General features: G+C 41.1%; 1 protein-coding gene across 1 annotated transcript in view; it reads right to left on the bottom strand.

Moving 5' to 3' along the window:
- Positions 1-5,700: 5,700 nt before the first annotated feature.
- Positions 5,701-22,172, bottom strand: part of BCAT1 (branched chain amino-acid transaminase 1, cytosolic) — a gene marked incomplete at its 5' end in the record, with an annotated part of 41,103 nt that continues 24,631 nt past the window's right edge. Inside the window, 5 exons of the mRNA XM_010157387.1 lie at positions 5,701-6,034; positions 11,167-11,241; positions 13,016-13,156; positions 15,871-15,956; positions 21,762-21,904. Coding sequence (XP_010155689.1) covers positions 5,993-6,034; positions 11,167-11,241; positions 13,016-13,156; positions 15,871-15,956; positions 21,762-21,904 — 487 coding nt within the window. The remainder of the gene's footprint in view (positions 6,035-11,166; positions 11,242-13,015; positions 13,157-15,870; positions 15,957-21,761; positions 21,905-22,172) is intronic.

Raw genomic sequence — 22,172 nt, 5'->3', positions numbered from 1 at the left:
GCTCTGGCATTTGCTGCAAGCACTTAGCGCTTACTAAAACTCCGAGAGTCTGCTAGTAGGGTAGAGTAGAGAAAAAAACATGTTATTTCACCTGAAGAGGTCACAGGTGATTACATAAAGAGTAAGAATGTTTGCTTTCTTCTCCTAACCTACTGAGACATGATAGTTGAAGATAATAGTTCAGTGATAATGTATCAGAATTCTAAAATGAAAAGCAAAATTTTAATAGAAAGGTGCAAAATTTAAGATTCTGTGTTCATAATTTAATCGCTTTGATCATAAAATGAAAGTAAATCTGTTCCTGCAAGATAGTACCCCCTGAAATCGCTTTTGAGCTCCATCCCTCATTAAATGACTGCTCTAAGCTTGACAGGATCCAGTTCTATGAAGAGTGAGCATTATTAAGAGAACCAGCTCTTAGAAATTTTCCCAACTCTTGTTCTAAGCTTATTTTATCTACTATGCCCTGCATACCTCTTTGGTAAAAAAACCAAAAATGGTCAGTGTTGGAAAACTATTTGGATCACTGTAGTTAATTACTTCCACAAAGGTGTCTTTTCCTTTTTTACCTTAACTTTATCCAGCAGATATTTTAAAGATATTAAAATTCTGTATCAAGTTCTTAAATCTTCCTATGAGCATGAAATGTAAGATTCATTTTTTAAAGCATGACATAAGAATTCAGGATTGTGGTAAGAATCAGACACAATAAATTAAGTTTTAAGGTAAGCAAACAGTATAAATTCATGTTTAGAGAGAGAGAAGGATCTAGCCATGCTGTTGTTATTAGTGCATAACATCACACCATTATTTTTAGCAAATTCAGGTGTGGTTAACCTTGCTAGTATGTTCAATGAAACTGATTTCTATCTGAGCTACTAATTCCAAAATTTTGTTCCAAATCTAAGGCTCAACTATTCTAATTCAGCATTGTTCCACACCTGCTAAGCCCTAATGTACTTGTCTGTTTTAGCTCAAGGTCATGGAGAAGTTAGTTTTGTTTATGGAGTTGAGGATACGTCTGTCAACTGTGCAATAGATGGTACTCAGATTTTGCAGTCAGGGAAAACATCCTGGAATTCCCACTCATTACCCCCATGCTTAAAGGAAGGCATGGACAGAAGAATTGCTACAACAGTGTTTTTCACTAATGCAATGCCTTCTGCTATTAGGACTAAAAATTAAATACTTAATCAGAAGTTACTTAGCTTAAATGATTTAGGACCTATGAATTATTTTTCCAAGTGACAATACACAGTAAAATACAGCTCTGACGTCACAATTGCTAAAGATTGCAGTTCAGAAAATTCGTAGCCAAGGTCTACTGTCCCTCTGATAAAGGGGTCTGTCTCAGAGCTACCCGACAAAGTGTACCTCTAGTTGTAATCTAATGACTCTACATTGAGAGGTACAATGCTTCCTTTGAGCATCACTTCTAAATAAGATAGCACTGTGTGAGAGATGGAGGTGAATTCTCTTCTCAAGATCGGGCTGTATGCTTCTTCACATTCTGAACTATATATTTCATTTGTTTGTGGGTTCATACAGCAAATCTTAAATATATTTCTTATTTAAATAACCTTTTTCTCCTGCATAATCAAGATACCTCCACTCTAAAGCAATCCTTGAAATACTGGACTTTACATGACAGCTTTCTCTGCTGCTTAAAAAGCCTTCTGGAAAGCTTATTTGATCTGTAGTAAAATAACTTTTTACGTAAAAGTTTGGATTGGAGTTAAAAGTGGTATAAATGGTAGTATTACTACTCTGCACTTACAAAAAGGTTAGATAACTTGTCCAGGGTCACAAAGCCAGTGGCACTCTGTTCAGGCCTTACACGGGTAGGCGGTAAAGTGCAATTCTGATCCCTGAACACCTGCAAGATGAACAAAACACTTTTTTTTTTTTTAACTGCTACTACTGCTAAAAGCAAAGAGAATGCAAAATTTGCTTAAATGGTCACTTTCAGATATGTGATTAAGTAGCATCATGATAGGAGCCTGGGGAAAGGGGTTGCAAGTCCGTGTGGAAGGGAGAGAAAGACAGCAGGGAATATCCCCCCTCAGGGCACACCCGGCCATCATTTACACCTGCCAACCTCTCAGTATACGGGCTGGCTGCTAGAACATTAAAACTTCCCCTCAGCAGGGTGACTCCCATGCAGAGGGATGTGCCATACTCTGGCAGGCCGTGCTACCATCTCTGTATTCTATTTCATAGCAAGGCACTCCCAACAGACAGTTCACACTAAGCAATCTGTTGAGGTTATGCAGATTGTTTTGGACAGACCACTGAATTTGAGAGGGTGGCATAGAGGTGGCAGTGAGATCAGTGCTAGCTCCTTTTCTGCCTACCTTCTTGGAACACCATGTATTAGACAGATATTTCACATAACTTGCACTCCAAATGACTCTTTCAAATATCTCTTTTTTCTAAATTACCATTCTTCATGCTTGAGGAAAAGTAAGTATAAAATAAGTATACAGGAGACAATCAATGATATCTCCCTATTGAATTAGGTAAACCCTAAACAAGAGTTTATTTAGAAAGAGGAGTGGAGGATAACTGCTTTTTGGCTTGAGATAGTTGAACAGGTGTAAACAATGGCTGGGCAGAAAGATCTCTCCCTCTCTTTTTTCTTATCAGGCTTCTCTTTTATATCCCAGAAAAATCATGTTTGTTTTGGACTGCTACAGACTGAACAGATTATCTACCCTAAGCAGAAACCCTTATTAGCGTTCTCACCAGAATCTGTCACTGTAAATTCTCAGCGAATTCGCCCGCGTTGCAGATAAGAATCTAGTTAAGTAATGCCAGTTGCTGAAACCATAACTCTTGGCATCAGAACAGCTTGTGTGAAATGCCAGTTTCATGATAAGTTCTCTCATGTGAAGGACTTCTTTCCTATGCGTGAATCATGCTCACCAAACTGAAAATCAAGGACATGCTCAATACTGAAAATAATAATCAAAAGGAGGAAAGGGAGAAGAAAGAACATAGAAAAATTAGGGTTCATTATTATCATTTTAAAGTACCAGTATTTTCAAAACACAAGCATGTGAAAGGCTGAATCTCATTTGATCAACCCAATTAAACATTAAATAATTGCAGCCAATTATGCAAATATCTCACAACAATATTAATTTGTTGATTGTTTTTGAACAGTCTCAAATTCTCCTAATGTTAGACTATCTTATGCCTTAAATGATCAATTAGCAGAACCATAACTAAGTGATGAAGAATGGATAATTGCCTAGTTATGATGTACCAAACTCTTTCTATGTAAATCTGTTGCAATTAAACAAATAGGGCACATGGAGAAAAGATGTGCAGATGTTCTTTTACAATCTATTATTAGTTCAGGGAATACCACAGCTCCCTCCTAAATTTTACAGGCGAGAAGAGGGAGAATGTAATACCAAATACTCACTATTATTTACACATATTATTTCTTTCCTTTGGTTAAGAGAATAAAAATGCAGTGGCAGAACACAGGGTAGGACAGCAGAAGGATTTCCTGTATTATACTGACTCGTCAGCTCCCTTACTCAGGTCTTAAAGTTTAAAATCTAGAACCTATTCACCTGGATCCCATGTGGAAACAAGCACAACCTTGAGTTGACATACCCGGAGTAAAACAACTAACCAAGATGTTAAAGACAACAGCTAACACATACAAACTACATGTTTTCATTCTTCTCTCCTGGAAAAGCTTACGCATTTCTGTGGGTCATGCCAGTTCCAACTCTCCTCATTTTGAAGTCTCCATCAGCTCAAAATGTGCAGTAAAAGGAAAAGCGTCTCTGGTCAGTGCAGGAAACAGTGCAAATCACAATAAACAGAAATGCCTGGTTTCCTCACATTAAATTACTTGCAATTTAATAAGAGTTTTATGCAACCGTTAGGTTTGCACCGCAGTAAAATAATTCTTCTAACTGGTCCTTATTCATTCAGACTGGTGAATGACTGGGATATAGCAGTGTCTTCATGGGGATTTTTGATATATGATACTTGTCAACTCTGCCAACATCCCAAGATGTTAAGGTATCATACAACCACTTTGCCATGCATCTGAGGTTAGATATTTCCACTTTTCCTTTTGTTGCTAAATCTAAGATGAACGTAAGGGGACAGGTTAGATAGTTGAGAAACAGGAAGCCCCACGTGGTTGCTCATTACATAATCCTTAGAGAGCTCCATGCCACACTCTAGTTAAAGGCACTCTTTAGTTACAACACTTGTCTCATGGATAAAACTCTCTACCCCATGTTGCCTCTTGACATATTCCCCATCTTAACTTTTCCACCTATCTAATTAAATAAAAAAGAAAGACTACAAGCAGCATATAATACATAGTAAGATACTGAAGGAAGACCAGCACACGATACAGATTCAAATGGTCAGAAAAGGAGATACGCAATACTATTGCTACTGTAAGTGTAACAGCATTTGTGCTTGCAGTTGTATCCTAAAGAGAAAACTATCCAACGAACGTTAACAATGGTTACATTGCCAGAGAGAACCTTCAACTGTTCTTCATTAAAAGATCAGATTAGACTGCACTGAAAGATAGTAAAAGTCATGATTTGAAGGAGCAATGAAAGTGATGGCTAAGTAGGGGTTGTCTTCAGAATCTGACTGAAAATGAACAGGAAAGCCACAAGGCTGCTTTTTAGCAGTTGCGTAAGGCATGGATGGTCTATTAGAAATGATATTTTGCCTTTTTAAACTATGTTAACAAATGCCAATAACTACGAAGGACTTAAAAAGCATGGGAGAGATACTCTTGGGTCTTAAAAAAAATAAAGTGCTAAACATTTCCCTTAATACTGGTGCATCTCTACTGCGAACTATGGCCATGAATGTTTCACTTTTACTTGTGACTCCATTAGTGTCGATAAAGTTCCACCAGTTTTACACTGAAGTAGCACTTTGGAAGGTTGATACAGAATATGGTGATCCTTTTTGGCAAAAGATAGCTTAAAGCTGTTCAACAAAGCTGTGTGCAAAAAGAGAAAGCTAATAAATATTACAGTATAATTGTTAGTGAACATTTGCAGGAGTTATTTTCCTAACTATGGGATACATGCTCTATATTGTTTCCAAACAGCATCAAGACTGCGTGTGAGAGAGGAGCAGTATGTGAAGAAGTATGGGCTTAATCAGAATAAAAACAGAGTTTGAATGAAATCTCTTTCCTTCTTGGGCTAGGTATTTTCTGTTGACAACGTAGCTTGTTCCTTAATAGGAAGGCCTTATGAGGGGTACAGGCATGTCAGTGGGGGCTCAGCAGGGCCTGGCCCAGCCCCGTACATCATGCATGGAAGGATGTATTCAGCTATTAGAGAAGTCTGCACTGCCCGAGAGCCGCTGCGTATCCCCGTGGAGGGAAAGGCAATAGGCCAACAGGGAGCGTATGGCAGGCTAGATCAACTCCAGAGAATTTTGGCCTGAAGGGCAGCGCAGTTATTTGACAGAGCGTTCATGAGGGGATCTAGGGAGCTATGCAAACTGGGGAATCTCCGATACAAGCAGAAAAGGAAAAGAAAGAACATATGGCTAAACTTAGTTGTTTCCCGAACACAGAGCACAAGGCAGAATAACGTCAATAGAACCTTACAGCCAATGAACAGGCGACGTCCTCGTGTCACATGACAACGTGCTCTGCTGGTGATGGCAGGTAAAACAAACAAACCGAAGAGCAGTTGAAGAGCGTTTTACAGGTTTTCAGACTGTACATAAGACACCAGGAGGCACTAAGAAAACCATTAGGAAAGTTCTATTGCTAACATTTAGCACCTCTACCAAGAAGACAGGCTTCTACTAACAGAATTACGGTAGAAATCAAAATGATTGTGTTCACATTCGTCGGATTGTGGAAACAATCATCCTGGGGAGCAAATCGATACGGAAACTATGCTACGCACAGGCAGCTACAGAAGTTGTCATTATTCATTTCTGTTCTGTCTGCAGGGTCTGAATTCTTTCACCTTCAGGACACCAGCATTGCCCAATCGCTGTCTTCTCTTCCATACTGAAACAAAGCAAAAGTGGAGTTTAAGAATAAAAGCTAAAAGTAACAGTGTACAGTTATGATGACTTCTGAGGTCTATCCTCAGAGAGATCCAGATCCACCATCCTGATAGTAGCTTACAGTATCTCTCATGCCTTTCCTTCTGTCTTTGATTTGAGCAAAGCCTAAACGCAGCTTGAAGATTTATCCATCTTCCAATAAGTAGATGAGGAAGGGGCGAGACTGATAGAGATGATACAGTCCTGCTTCACTAGAGCTTTCCATCAGTTTAATAGTGTCATTCCCCGAGGTCAGTTCACTAATTCATTTGTAAGTATACCCCTGCTCAAGCTCCAATATACAAACACATTTGGATTTATTTCTTTTTATTTTCAAGGTGGCATTTTATTATAGCATTCTGATTGAATGTGAAATAAAACCCATCACAAATACCACAGAGTACAATTAGAGAGAATTGTATCTCAAACAAAACAAGTTGTCTATCCATACGCAAACCAAGACGATCACTGGGCAGAGACAAAGGCAACCTAACACAGGGAGCTGTATCCCTTCCAGGGATACAGGCCCAAGGCAGTACTTCGGTTGTTAAACTGGCTCCATGTTCTAAAGCTCTTTGCCACCAGCCCCATAAACAATGCTTCAGAGAGCCCCAGAAAGGCACATTGGACTCAAGTACGTAAGTGGAGGTGGACAGACTGGCGGCAGATGTAAGCTGGGAGCCCTTTCCCTCATAGTACCATGCTCAGGGAGCTTGAAAACACTTTCCATCAAGGAATAGAGACTGTTTCCAGAGGCTTTATGTAGGCTGAAAAGATCACTTGATGATCATTTCTCCAGAGAGCATAAAAGAAAGTTCCTCCGATCCAAGTTCTTGAAAGGGGATAAAGGGACATTAAAGCAGGGAAAAGACAACAGCTCCAAATCAGGCTGAGCCAGAAAAAACACACTTCTGGGTCCATGAAGGAATGATATTCAGTCTGCTTGTGTTTTGCTCTTCAGTCCAGCAGGTTAAACCTCTAAATGACCTCCACATGTATCACATCTACTTTTTCTTTTCATTACTAATTCCATTGCTCCTGTTCTGCAGCCTGCAAAGTAGTTGACTGAACACTGGTATGGTGTACACAGGACCTTGGACAAATCACTTGTTCAAAGGATTTCCAGCTTATATTCCCAGATGTCAGTGGGGTTGCCTTGGGAACTCTAACCAAGGAAAACCAGATGTATCATTACTTTAACCGCAAAGCACTAGATTACCCTAATGTGGAGCAATTCTATTGAGGATGGGGGCAAAGGCAGAATAAGAGAGATGTCTTTGAGCTTCATATCTCTACTTAGAGAAAAGATGACACTCCCACCTCCCAAAATCAGAAAGCAGGCAAAGGTCAGGGGATTATTTGTAAGTTTTGCTGGCTTTAGGTAGTAGTTTCATCTAATGCCCTGATGTTGATTTGAGAAATTGCAAGGGCCAATCTGAGTTGCCATTTAACTACAGCTTTCAGGATTAAAAGGAGAATGAAGATGTTATACTGTGATCAAGATGGTTTCATTCTGGAAATAAAAGGAGACGTAACTTCCCTTTCTGTTTCTGTCAAAGACTTTGTGACCTCCAGCTAGTCAATCCTATCCCTCTTTTTCCCCCCGCAGGTCCTGCTTTGTAAAAATTAACACATCCATTCTCCTTCCCTGGTTGTTTTCTGCTGCTCTACCTGTTTACATTATGCAACTTTGAGAAAGATAGGATTTTTGACTAAATGTCTGTTCACTGCTGTCTTGACTGCAGTGCTCAAATGTATTCTATATCATGTAGTATAAAAAATATACCTTACCTTCTATCCATCCCTTCCAAGTTGCATCCTGATCTACATTTTAAAGGGCATAGCAAAAGCTTGTTTGTTCTCCAAGCATAGAATGCAAAACCACAAAAACATCTGACTGGTATTTCAGTGAGTGAATTCCCAGAGAAAAGAATCTCATCTCTAAATCTTCTAACTCAAAGCAGTTATAGAAGGCAGTGTACTATGACTAATTCATTCACCAGCACACCATTACTGTATACAATGTAAATAACTTAATCTAAAATGTTTATCAGCCTTTCATAACGATGATTTCCACTCAGTGACACGAAGGGAAATGTGTATTGCTGCCTCCCTCAATTGGTATGAGAAATGGAATCAGTTCTGCCCATGAGTTTCTAATTTGTCACTCTAGCTCTAGTTCCACTGAACAGCTGTTCAGATCCAAAGAAATCCTGTTGAACGCAGAGGACTTGCAAAAGGACAATGGGCAGCGTGTAAACAGAGTTGGAAACACAATAAGGACGATGATCTGAAAATATTAAACAAGGGTGTATTGTACATAAGGGAATCGGTATGGTGCTCTTGGATATGGAGCCCTGCACCTCTGACACAGGTCCAAGAATAGGACAATGTTGGTTCTGAGAACATTTACTTTTTTATAAGTGTCCGTTGTCCAACATGAAATGGATACATCACCCCAGTTCAGGCAACAGCACAGAGACTAAAGGTGTGTTGGGCTATAATTTCCATTGCATTTTATTCTTCAGAACTTGAACATTCTTTGGAGTAATGGTCTCACACCATGCTAATATGACAACGATACGGCAAGAAGATCTTTGCTATTTTCCTCTCCTAGGGAGTATATAAAAGACCTTTGTAAAAGCTCCTGAAAACTCCCGTCATTTTAAGAATATGGTATATTCCATTTTCTGTGTTGCACCACTGGTTTGTTTGACAACCTGGGATCCATTTGGACATGAGCTCATCTCTCAACAAATAGGAGAGTACAGACACACAACCAGTCTTAAGGGTTAAGACTCCTGAAGGGGAAGCAGCCATCATTCTCTCTAAAACCATGTTTCTAACGATGAAGTGTTCTAACACAATTGGCTTTTTTAAAGAAGCAAGTAAACATATGCACAGTAGTCCAGCCCTTCCCAAGAGTGATGGATTTCTCTTGGGCTGTAACTAATAGACACATAGTATGTACACAGCGGTAAGGTCTATATACGGAAAAGGTCTATATGCATAGGTGTAGAGTGAAAAGGTCCAAGAAGTTAATGGTTAGAAGCAATCCACGCTTTTTCAGCCTCCTCCTGAGCCTTGGTTGGGAGCGAAAGCAGGATGATGGGGGAGGGCATGGGAGGAAGCGTCAGGAAGCAGGCTGGATAAAATTGTTCTATTAATCCACACTATCTATTGGCCAAAGGAGAAGGACACACATTCCAGTGTTGTCTTCCTCTACAGAAGGCGTTTGCTTGTCTCACAACACAAACTGCTAAGCAGTACCTATCTCCACATGCTACGCTCAACAAGGAGCTACAACTAGCCTCAAATCTTTCTGATGATGAGCTGTTCCATGACTACAATTAGAAGTAATCAGTGAAGACTCAAGCTGACCACGAACTGTTGGAGGCCCTAACATCCATTGCACCACCTAGACCTCAGAAGGTAACAGGAGTTACAGAAATGCTTTTAGGCATTAAAGATATATACATGCTAAGAAAATAGCTTTAATACAGAGCAGAGCGCTATGGAACGAATGATCAGTATGCATCACGACCAAAAGTGTATCAATAAAATCAGCTTATAGTTTGTCCCTGAAATAAATCTGGACATACGACGAGAAGAAAAATAAAGTGACGGACACCAACAGTTATTTTAGGCAGATGTATCAGGCACTTGGGAAGAAAGTAGTTATGCTAGAGACCAACAGACATCTTCAAGGCCAGGCTGGACGAGGCTTGGAGCAACCTGGTCTAGTGGAAGGTGTCCCTGCCCATGGCAGGGGGGTTGGAACTGGATGGTCTTTAAGGTCCCTTCCAACCCAAACCATTCTGTGATTCTATGAACAGCTATGAAAGGTGAGAATATGTAGAGAAACAAGAATAAAGAACCACTGAAATGATATAAGATGGCTTTCCCTTACCCGAGGCTGCTTCACCTTACTTGAATTAAGCAATGAAAGAAACCCACAATGAATAGCAATGGATTTAAACTTGAACTGCACTAGAGCACAACACACTGAATAAATAACATTACATAAATGAAACTGCTTATCATGGGATTTTAGGTGGGTCAACATATGACAGCAGACAGCAATTCAGGGTTAGTTTCTGTTTGGGGGTCTCATCAGAAGAACCCTGTGTCAGATTATTTCTACACACTAGCGAAGGGCCTGCAAAATAGAAAGAAAAATCAAATTGAGGGCTTTTTCTTTAAAAGTTGATTGATTATTTTATGGGATTCACAGAGTTTCTACGTGGTGCAGGACATCTCACAGTCTTTCAGGAAGATTTTTGGTTAAGGGCTTACTGGCAGGAAGATAAAAATTTTAGTAGCAAATATAAGAACCTCTTGAGCCAAAAGTTAAGAATGTAGAACAGTAACCAGCAGGCTTGATGTGAAGAAATCATGACAGCACTGCTAAGCGGCTGCTATCAGATCTCAAATAAAGGGGCTTGTAACTTGCCAAGACCTACTCTTATTCCCAGATCCCCCACTCCTTAAACTGTGTTAAGGAAAAGAGGCAACTAAAGAAGGGTGTCATGCTCTGCTGTTAACTGGAAAGGAATTGACTCCTATGCCAAAACATGGAGGTCAAACACAGATTCCAAATAGACTTTGATATTTAGCAAATCAGACAGGATTTTGTAGAACAAGAAGTGTCCATGTGATTGGAAAGATGCTGAGAAACAGAAATGGTGATCAGCTGACTGCGCCCAGAGAGTGCTTACTACTTCACCCATCTCTTTATTCATTAGCCTGTTTGTGATCGTGATTATTAAGATGCTTCATCTATTTTTTCCCTTAAAAGGAGCCTATAACAACAATACTGGATTTCACTGATAACAGTAATATCTTACAACTCTCTTGTAGCTTCGAAGATGAACAGGGAAAAAAAAAAAAAAATAGCACTCTCCACCCATCTTATACGTTCTCAAGAAAAGTACAAAAAAAGAAGAAATTGGTAGAACAACCACACCAAACAAAAGAGCCTGCATTAGTATGTAATGGTGCCCACAGCATCACTAGTAAAAAAACTATTTTCTGATGTTTTCAAATTTTCACCTTCTATTATTCTATCTGGTTAAAGAAGAGGAAGTACCTTACCTGGATATCACTCAGCTTATTCAGGAAACGGGTTGTTAACTGAGGTCCATTGTCCATAGTTGGAATATGCATATGCTGACAATGAATAAAGAGAGGAGAGAGAGACAATAAAATATGATAATAGCTTTATATATATATGAATATCTTAGCATCACCGAGATTTTTAATAGATATTTATCAAACTTTCTAACCCTTCCTGCAAGTAGGCAATGATTGTTGCAACGTTTTGATAGGAGGGCTTGCTGAGACAATGAAAAGACAGATTAGTTGAATTCTTATGCTGTATTTACACAAAGGTTAATCTACGCATTCCTAAACAACTGTCCAAAACAGAGAGCATATTGTAGAGGCAAGAGTAGAAACACCATATACAGCATTTCATGTCAAAGTATATTGTGTAGAGCCACAACAGGTACATTTATAGTATTTATCAACCTCAGCACCTTACTGCCTTCCATATTATCTTAGCATCTGATAATACCAATACATTAGATATGGACTGTCCTGGCAGCCAAGAGGGCAAACCAAACCCTGGGGGGCATCAGACACGGTACAACCAGCCGGGCAAATGAGGGGATTATCCTGCTGTATTCGGCTTTGGTACGGCCTCAACTTGAATACCGCCTGTAGTTCTGGGCCCCACAGCTTAAGAAGGATATTCAGGTCCTTGAATGTGTCCAGAGGAGGGCAACAAAGCTGGTGAAAGGGCTGGAAGTCATGTCCTATGAGGAGCAGCTGTGGACTTTGAGTTTGTCTGGTTTGGAGAAGAGGAGGCCAATGGATGACCTCATCTCTCTCTACAGCTTCCTGAGGAGGGGAAGTGGAGAGGGAGGTGCTAAGCCCTTTTCCCTTGTATCCAGTGACAGGACACATGGGGATGGTTCAAAGCTGTGCCAGGGGAGGTTCAGACTGGATATTAGGAAACATTTCTTTACCGAGTGGGTGGTCAAACACTGGACCAGGCTTCCTACAGGGGTGGTCGGTGCCCCAGGTCTATCAGTGATTAAGAAGCATTTGGACAATGCCCTTAATAACAGGCTTTAACTTTTGGTCAGGCTGTTGAACTAGACGGTCGTTGTAGGTCCCTTCCAACTGCAGTAGTCTATTCCATTCTATTCCATCTTATTAATTCAAGAAGTATCACCTAGCAGACATTCACTGTACTTGTCATGTTTAAAGGAACCAAGCACATCCATAGATGCAGCTGCAATAACCCAGCCTTCTGAACTAACTTTGTGCTGGCTAAGCAGCATCAAGTCAGCTTAACAGGCTGAATGCCTGTGGAATTCCACCTGTGCAGGAGAAATCTCCCATATGCTGTAGAGTAGGTGGAAGCAGCTGTGCACCCTCCTGAAACAGCTCTTCCATCTGAGCTGGATTCCCTGCAATGAGGGTTGAAGAAGATGAAATTGTGAAGGAAAGAATGCAGTGGCTCAGAAATTTGGTTCCCTGCAAAAGTCTTTCCTCTCCTCACCTTTCCCAGGTGTCTTAACTTGGGAAAAAAATGTTCATTAAAAGAAACATGGTAGAATGCATTTTTCTGTATCTTCAAACAGTCTAGGAACTTTCTGAGGTTTGGGGTTTTTTTTTTTTCTTTTCCCAGGATTGAGATTTTATAAAAGTAACTATTAATGAATCACAGAAGACAAGAGAGAACATTCTCATCTGAAAATACAGTAGTAAGTCACTCAGGAAACAACATACTGGCACTGTTCATCTTTCCAGGAGCTTCTGGCAGCACTCCTTTTCTATCTTACTTTTTTGCTTCAGCTGCAATTAATTATGATAAAATTCTGAAGAAAGAAGAATGGGGGTGGGGGTGTGGGGTGTGGAAAAGACATTTTCTTACCTTGCCCTTATATAAAATTTTAGAGATAGGACATACAACACAAGCTGTTCCAGCACCAAACATCTCCTTTACTCTGTTCTCTTCCAAGGCAGCTGTCAGGTCACTCATGGTGATGTATCGTTCAGACACTTTAAATTCTCCCTGCACAAGAAGAATCGACCATAAAAATTGTAAAAAGTTTAAAAATGGTTCTTTTTTTTGTTTTCCATGTTGAATTCTCTCTAACAGAACTATTAGCCTAGTGGCAACCAGTCAAGTTCTGGCTGTGACCTTGTGATCTTTTCAAACCTCCCAGCATCACACAAGATAGATTCTAATCAAAAGAATGACCTTGAAGGAAGCCAGTGGTTTGGCAGATACAATGCTGATGACTAAGTGGCACTTCTCTCTGATTTGGTATGGAATAACAATATTGCAGTGGGGAATAAGGCAGCACAATTTGTCATGGGTTGTGTGACACAGGATCTGACTGCTCTTGGTCTCTAGCATGCATCTAGATGCTGTACATTTCTTTATTCCCTTGTGAATATTCACACTGTAGCCTGCACACAGCTGTCACATATGAAAATTAACTGCACTGCAGGTCTGAGTAAAGCTAGTCACATTGGACAGTCTTAACATAGGAAGTGTTTTACTTTCTACAAGTGTTGAAGTATGCATAACAACTGAATGAGGGGACATGGTTAAAAAAAACAAAAGTAAACATCAAACTTAGAAATTTTCATTTCATGGATTTACGTGGACTTTATTATCCTATCAGACCAAACTAAAGTTTAGGACTTGTTTTATATGCAAAGTTTTAACATGAAACAGAGATGCTTGCGATAGAAGAAAGCATGATTTGTTCTGGACAGGACAGTATTTGGAGAGAATACTGACACCAGGTAGCAGTTTCAGATAGGCCAGGGAATGGAGATTAGGAGGAAGAGAACAACCTTTTTGAGAGCAGAAGACACATAATTATGCAAGAGGACTGAGGTGAGAGTCTGGTATCTTACAGACAAGCCCTGCCAAAGGGAACATCTGCGTTGTAAAGGAGACGGGACTGATATGCGTGCATGCATATCTGTGCTGGGGGAGGACCAATACGAGTAACAAAACGTAAGAGTTCAGTGCAGGTCAGCAAGTGGCACACATGTGCCACGAAGCTCATGCCTAGCTCTCTTCGCTGCAAGATAGAATCACAGAAGGGAAGGGGTTGGAAGGGACCTTTGGAGATCATCTCCACCCCCTGCCAAAGGAGGTTCATCTAGAGCAGGATGCACAGGAATGAGTCCAGGTGGGTTTTGAGTATCCAGAGAAGGAGACTGTCCAACCTCTCTGGGCAACCTGTTCTGGTGCTCTGGCACCTTCAAAGTAAAGAAGTTCTTCCTCGTGTTGAGATGAAATTTCCTTCATTCCAGTTTGTGCCTACTGCCCCTTGTCCTGTTAGTGGGCACCACTGAAAAGGGTCTGGCCCCATCCTCCTAACGCCCACCCTTTAGATATTTATAAGCATTGATAAGATCCCCTCTCAGTCTTCTCCAGGCTAAACTCTCCCATGTCTCTCAGCCTTTCCTCATAAGAGAGGTGCTCCATTCCCCTGATCATATCCTTCCCTTGGACTCTCTCCAGTAGTTCCCTGTCTTTCTTGAACTGGGAAGCCCCAAACTGGACAGAGTACTCCAGAGGTGGCCTCACTAGGGCAGAGCAGACCTGCAGGCCATGCTTCTTTTAATGCACCCCAGGATACCATTAGCCTTTTTGGCCTCAAGGGCACATGGCTGGCTCATGGTCAACTGATTGTCCAGTGGGACTCCCAGGTCTCTCTCTGCAGAGCTGCTTTCCAGCAGGTCAACCCCCAGCCTGTACCGGTGCATGGGGTTATTCCTCCCCAGTGAAGGACCCTACACTTGCCCTCGTTGAACTTCATTATGTTCCTCTCCGCCTGTCCAGGCCTCGCTGTAAGGTGGCACAGCGTTCTGGTGTATCAGCCACTCCTCCCAGGTTTGTGTCATCAGTAAACTTGCTGAGGCTACACTCTGTCCCATTATCCAGGTCATGGATGGATATGTTGAACAAGACTGGGCCCCATGCCAACTCCTGGGGAACACTGTACCCCATTTAAGTCCCCATAGATTTAAGTGATGTAACTGTGAACTGTATTTCAGTAAGTCTTTCAGCTATAGGTGGTTAGAAGCTGAGCTAATACCAGAGAGAAAGTGTCACACATGCCTGTGTTATTCCAGTTACTCCTCTCTAAACATAAGCCTCATCAAAGCCATTAGAAGGACACTGGGCTTGATGAGCCTTTGGATGTATAGTATTTTTATCCAAGGTGCAATAAAACCTTTGAATACAGTACAGGTAGAGTGAACAGTTTGCTGCATTTCAAGATATGAGGCAGTCCCAACTGTCCAAGCACTTGGATGGCTACATTACAGAATAGGAATCTGGAAGCAGACAGATGACTTCAAGACTGTGGTTGGCTTTTAGGCTGCATGATAACTATTAGAAACAAGGGTGGAACCATGAGAACTAACAGGAGAAATAGGGTGCTGATAAATGAAGTATGGCTGTGGTCATGCACGGTAATTGTTTCCTTGCTTTAAGTTGCTGGTACTAGTGGATTTAATGAGAATTTTCATGTTAAATCCTACACGGAGCTACTTTAACAAGCTTGGTATTGTTCTGTGTGACAGGTGTGGGTGTTCTGATGATGTTGCTGGGAATTAGCGTGCCCTTAGTTCCCATTTAGGTTAAGGGATTTAACCAGACCAGTCGAACTTCAAGATACTGAGCACCAGGAATGCTTACTTCCATCGATGTTACAACATGACAGTTGAAACCATTACTGCCAAGGTCAAAACACTCACCCAGTTGCGTGCCAGATCCAAAATGCTTTGTCTTGTCACTCCCGGAAGGATGATGCCATCTAAAGGTGGGGTAGCCAGTTCATTTTCTGTCAAACACAAAAGAAATAGAAACACTGGCTGAAAAACAAACAAAGAAATAAAAATAATGTTTACCAATATTACATGAAAATTAAGAAGTCGTATGGTATCGGAAGCATTCCCTACCCACTAAGGTACAACATCTGTCAGAGTTCTACAAGAACACAAGTTAGACAAATTCAACTCCAGTAAGTTGTTGTTGAGTATTTGGAACCTTTTGACCTTTTGAGTACACTTTAGTGAATGGTGAGGAAACACATTTAATGCATTAATAAGTTCCTCAGTGTATTATGGATTCACTCTGTAGCTACTGGGAACCACTGAATGGCTTAGTCTTCAAATTCAGAATAGAGAGGCACAAGGGAAAGCCACACCTAATGATCCCAGGGCAGATCATGACTGTCCCTGAACTGCTTTACTTAATTTAGGAGTATGGAGTTCAGGATACCTACTTCCTAGCATTAATATGAAATATCTACCTGAAATTCTGAGGCTCATTTACTGAACAAACAAAGCAGTGGAAACCTTGCCAAATGCATGTTGAGAGGAGACTTCCCTAATGATATTTTGTCTTAGTCTAAACATCCTTTTTCCCCCCCTCTAATTTTCTCTTTACACAAAGTGAGCAGTCCTAATAAAATTCCAAAAGCATCAACAACTAGGTTGGTTCATTAGCTAGTTTTTCTTGTTTGCTTTTAAAAAAGAACATTAGATAAATGTTCATCTAACATAATTAATGAAACTGTACCTAAATGGTAATCCATACGTGGTAAATACTTTAGTTACAACACAAAAGTTCGTATGTAGTCTTTGCTCTACCATCTGACCCGTTCAGTAAATCAGAGCTAATCTTTTCATTTTTAAATCATCACACAGCACACCCCATGGTTCCTATTATCAGAGAATACTCAGCATTTACTCTTTCAGACAGCCAGGCTCTTATAGGACAGTCTCAAATTTGCACTGAGAAGTGAAGACATCCACAGTCTTTCAGTAATACTCTTCTTTATTTTTTTTTTCTCTTCATATTTATTTTCTAATCATTTTCTCTTCCCAATGAGAATCTTTCTTGATCTTATAAGGAGACTGTTCTGCTCATTAAAGTTTTTGATTCATTTTTACCTAGGTCACATAAAAGAACACGATATGTATCTTCATGTTTTTATTATGTCCCCATCTCCCTACTCATAAAAGATCACTGAATCCAGGCCTATTTGAAATGGTCTCCAAGGAGAAGCTGTCTTAAAGATGTTTCTATACATCCCACAAAAGCTTGCAGCCGGGTAGAAGAAACACAGTATGCTCCCTCGGACTGAGGGAGCAGGTTGAGCTCAGCTGCTTAATACAGTTTTCAAAAGTCAGTGAGATAAATCTGTGCACAAACGCTGCCTGCCAGCCAGTGCACACACAGCTCAAGCCTGACTACAGCATGGACTCTCACCGGCTCTGCAAGAAGGAGCTGGGGTGGGATAGGTGAAATGGAGGATAAATAAACTGAATTGCTTATTGATTGCTCGTTGCCTACTCTCTTGGGAAATGACTGCTGCTTTTTAATGCAGCCACCCACGGATTTATTCATTTGGACTATAAGTTTTCCCTATCTACTCTTCTACGTTCCTTTTATGAGGATCCATACACACTTAAGTAATAGATGCAAACTGCCATGACAAAATGTATAAACTAGCTGCCTTAGAAGAGACTGCATATTCTTCCCTGATTTGAGTAACCGGTAGTGCCATTCTCTAACCTGTCCCAGACTCCTAAGTGCAGCAGTGGTCTCTTCTCATGCAGTTTGGAACAATAGCTTTCCTTTTTGGTAGTCTCTCTAGCACCACTGCTAATCGTGATGCCTGTCTGGCCCTAATTCTGGCACAACTATCAAAAGAAGAGCACTTAAAAACTTTCCATGAGCCACAGGGCTCACCTGATTCTGCACACCGAAAACCTGATGTCCTGCAATTGTGACTCAGTCACATCCAAGTGCTCCCCTTTCTCTAACAGAAAGCTTCAAATAATGTGGACCGTAACACCAAAGATTGTGACTGCACACCAGATAACGTTCTCTAGCTGGTGATTCTGGCACAGATCTTGGCCAGGACCCGTTTAAGCTCAACAACATGTATTAATTGATTTGAGCTAGTTTGAAAAGGTGCCAGGTCAAACCAGACGCCAAACAGCACTGAGCAGGCAGGACACGGGAGTCTCAAAACGTTTCAAACAGCCTGCTCTGTAGACTTTTGTCAACCCTACATATGATGCCTACCAGCCTGGGGCCACCCAAGGAACATCTGCTCCCCTGGTATCCGGCAGAGATGATAATGCTACTCAACACGACATGCCAAAAATCTCGTCTCTGTGAACTGATGCCAAACCAGGCTCCATATGACATCAGTTTGTCCATCTCCAAAAAAACCCAGACTGTGAGCTCACAGACTCCATTTGCCTTCTGAATTATTGATGGGCTAGAAGCCTTAAAATGCATAGTAGCAAACAGGGGGGAGAGGCATTTGAAGGCAAATGTCGGTGATTCTCTTCAGCTGACTACTGTTGTTGTTATAGCAGTAGCACTGCCAGTGGAATGGCCAATTACACCAGGAACGGTATAGGCATGCTGTAACAATGAAACTCCATCAGTGCCTAAAAGGGTTTTTAAAATGAGGTTTCGCATCTTACAGCTTCAGTTTCCACACACCTGTATGTATGAACGTACAGCAGATACGATTCCAAGCATGGGACAGACACCTTCAGTACTAGTCACACTATAACAACGCTAAGAAATTCACCAAAATGATAACTTATCAAGTGAAGTTCAGGGTCACGGAGAACACAGGAAACCCTGATTTTACTGTTATTAATAGCTGATCTGCTCCCAGTTTGTTCTGACCCTTTCTATTTCTTTCTCCTTATTTCCCTCAGGCTTTTCTTCTACTCTCCCCTCGCCGTCTTCACCTCTCTGTCGATGTACTTCCCTCAAGTACTTTCTCCTCCTTTGCTTTGTCTGCCATCTCATTTGCCTGCTGCTCCCCCCTCCATGCTGTTTCTGCAACTTTCTATTGCAACAGAAAGTACCACCCTCATTTTGTTAGTAGCCTACTTGTACTCCTGCAGCTCCTCTCCCTACAGAACACTGGAGGACTTGGGTAAAATATCAGGCACGTTTGCTTACAGAATGTTTTAACATATTTAATTTTTAAATTACGTAAGCAATTTTGAAGGGGGCACTATCAATCCCCGTTTTAATAACAGCACAAAAATGCAAGCAATGCTTGAATGCTATTCCCGATGCCTTAACTCTAAAGCTAGGAGTAGAGCTCAGCTGGTTCCAAATCATTGTCAAGAAACTGCATTTTTGGGCAGTACACACAGAGTTCATATTTAGCAACCTTCAGTTTGGAAATATGTTTAAATGTTAAGGTTTTCCATAAATTCAAGCCTATATTCTAGGCAGAAGAACAGACATTATTAAAGGAAACAAGTTCCAGTGTTGACAGTCTCTTGGGACTGTTCTGTGCTCTGAAGGGGCAGGTGGAAGGGGCTGCAGCGGTACCAAAATTTTCACTTTGTGAAGATAAACAGCAAACAGCATTTGACGAATGAAATATCACACTCCACTCTATGCAACAGCAGGGATCCAGATTTGGTCATATCATAAGCCTCAGCCAGATGAGCTGAGGCCTACAAGAGCAGCCTAGACCCTGTCATGTTATTTTACCAGAGACCCAGTAGTTCCCTCCTCTAATAACATCCAGGACGTTACAAACAAAACATTTTACTAGCCTCCTCCTGTCCCTCCGGAAAATGTGTGATGTTTAGTCACAATGCTGTCACTGAAAACATGCAGCAAAGGCTTGCAAGAAAAGCCTACTTTGATTAGAAGCACAGATGTGCTTTGGTCTAGGCTTTACTGAGCTGGGTCTTGGGTTTGTTGTACACCAAGGAGAGCAGTTCTGACTACGTCGCAGGGACCTCTGACCACCTGAAGAAGGGCATTTTCCTTTTGCTGATGATGATCTGCAATTTTTGCCTCACTATTTTCACATTAGGTCCCTCTCTCAGCTGCACAATTTGCATAAGAAAACAAAACCACAGCCTGAGTAAGTAGCCTTAGTGACAGAACATAATGGCAAACACTTCAAGTCCCATTGTAAAGCCATAGGCAGGTATGTGATGACACACATTGGCAGCAAGAGTGATTCTCAACCAGAGAGACCATAAATTTGGCATTAATCAACACAAAACAAAGTGCTCCAATGATGCTAATGACCATGTCGTGTGAAATGGCAGGTTTGCCTGTATCCAGTTAGCTTGGGTGACATGAATTACAAGTTGTTTGCGACGGCCACCTCACAATAGTACTATTCAGTAGTGCGCTGGTAACGCTGTGATTGGCAGATCTTTGGAACAGTACGGTGCTGCAGCTGGATAATTCCAGCATATTCCTAGTTTAAGTATAATGAGAACATTGAATTCTAATTATCTCCCCGCTTCAGTGTCCTTTCCCTGGGCGAAATGAGCCAAAATCTATTTTCGTGTCTCTCCAGCGAGTTACACAAGGCGTGAATTTGGCCATCTAGCTACACTGTCAAATCTACTGCTGCTATAACAACAAGATTTCTCATATTTAAAGTTTCATTCACATGACTTCACAGATTCATTCAACACTGAAGCAGTCTCATCCCTCTTCTTACAAAAGAGGTAAAGATTATTCAGAAGAACAAGTAATGGAACTGGAGATGGGAGTCAGGGAGCTGGATGTCCATTACCCTACACCATCCAAAGCACAGTGCCGTCCCCACAGGACGCTGCCTCTGTACTACAGCTGAGCGCTGTCAGAAAAACATCAGTTTTCAAGGGTACCCATGGCACCATGATGTAATCAGAGTCCAAACCCTGCATCTGCTGCCATGCCAAAATTCAGCAACACTTAATTTTCATGGAGGGCCAACACTCATGGAAGTCACGATGTGTCCTTTTCTTCACTTGCCTACACATTGGCTCAATCCTTTAAGGACTCAGAGTCACGTAGTCTTCCAAAACAGTTCTCAGGTGCAGCTATCATTTTTCAGGCACTGAATACTTGAAATGCCCAATGGCTATTTTTGAGATGCCTAAATAGTTGGCTACTTATTAACTCAGTTTTATAATCAGCATGTACATTGTTCAGACATGACTGCAGATAGAAAGAAGTAAAAATGGCTTCGGGAATGATGGTGTAGCTCGAAAGCATCATTCGAGCATTAGTGATGTGGAATGCTGACTGACATGTTCCTCTCTCTCTGCCTCCACTGGACAGAACTTCACATTCTTCAAAGAAAGAACAGAGTTCTTCATCAGCTGGATGCTGAAATACTTTTGGCTACGCTTCAGGAACATTTGATTTGCCAGAAAGTGATGGTGGGAACCCCTCATGCCCAAAGCCACAGAGTCTGAAGAGTCACACAGCCATAAGGTGTCTTTTGTGTGACCGCATCGTTTCTGACCCAACACTTCCTCCAACACCTAGTGCGCTGCTAGAGTTGACAGCAAACCTGCACTGTGACCTTGTGTATGGCTAGACTGCGCCCTTGTGGGCACATGGACTGGCCCCACAGTTTAGTATGTTATCAATAGGCAGTATTCACAGCTGCTCCAGAATCTACTCTTTCACAGTGGTATAACTAACAGTCACCTGTCAGCTTTCAGAACAGACATTTCATTTCCTTTGTTAAATTGTCTTCATTAAAAGTTTATAATCCGCAGCCCAATAACCAGTTTGAGGATTACAGTCCCGACTGCCTGCTCTATTAAAGTTTTCATGCTTTGTGTTACTATACCTCCATCTTCATTTATCCAGTAGAGGAACAGATTCATTGTTCCAACTTCAGTTATTTGGTGATCTTCTCCATAGAGCCACAAAACCTGCTGGCAACCTAACTCCAGGGCTTCTTGCTGGGCATAAATAGAAGAACCGTAATTCCTTCCAGAAACAAAAAGAAAAGCAAACAGTCATGAGTATCTGGGTGGGTATTTTCCCATTTCTATGCAAGGTCGTGTGCAGGCAAGTGCTCTGCAGGGTCACTGCTTGTCCCTGGAATATCTTCGTTGGAAGTAATTTACTAGTATTTTACTAGGTCATGTGTATCTACAACCCAAAAACTCTGAAGAACTGAACAGCATCAACTGCTCATACATACCCATCTAAATTGTCTTGAAAGTACCTCTTGTTCCATTTTCTTCACATGCTA

The sequence above is a fragment of the Eurypyga helias genome, unplaced genomic scaffold (assembly GCF_000690775.1).
Source record: "Eurypyga helias isolate BGI_N326 unplaced genomic scaffold, ASM69077v1 scaffold3538, whole genome shotgun sequence".
In the NCBI taxonomy this organism is placed as follows: Eukaryota; Metazoa; Chordata; class Aves; order Eurypygiformes; family Eurypygidae; genus Eurypyga; species Eurypyga helias.
This window is presented reverse-complemented; position numbering and strand designations above follow the sequence as displayed.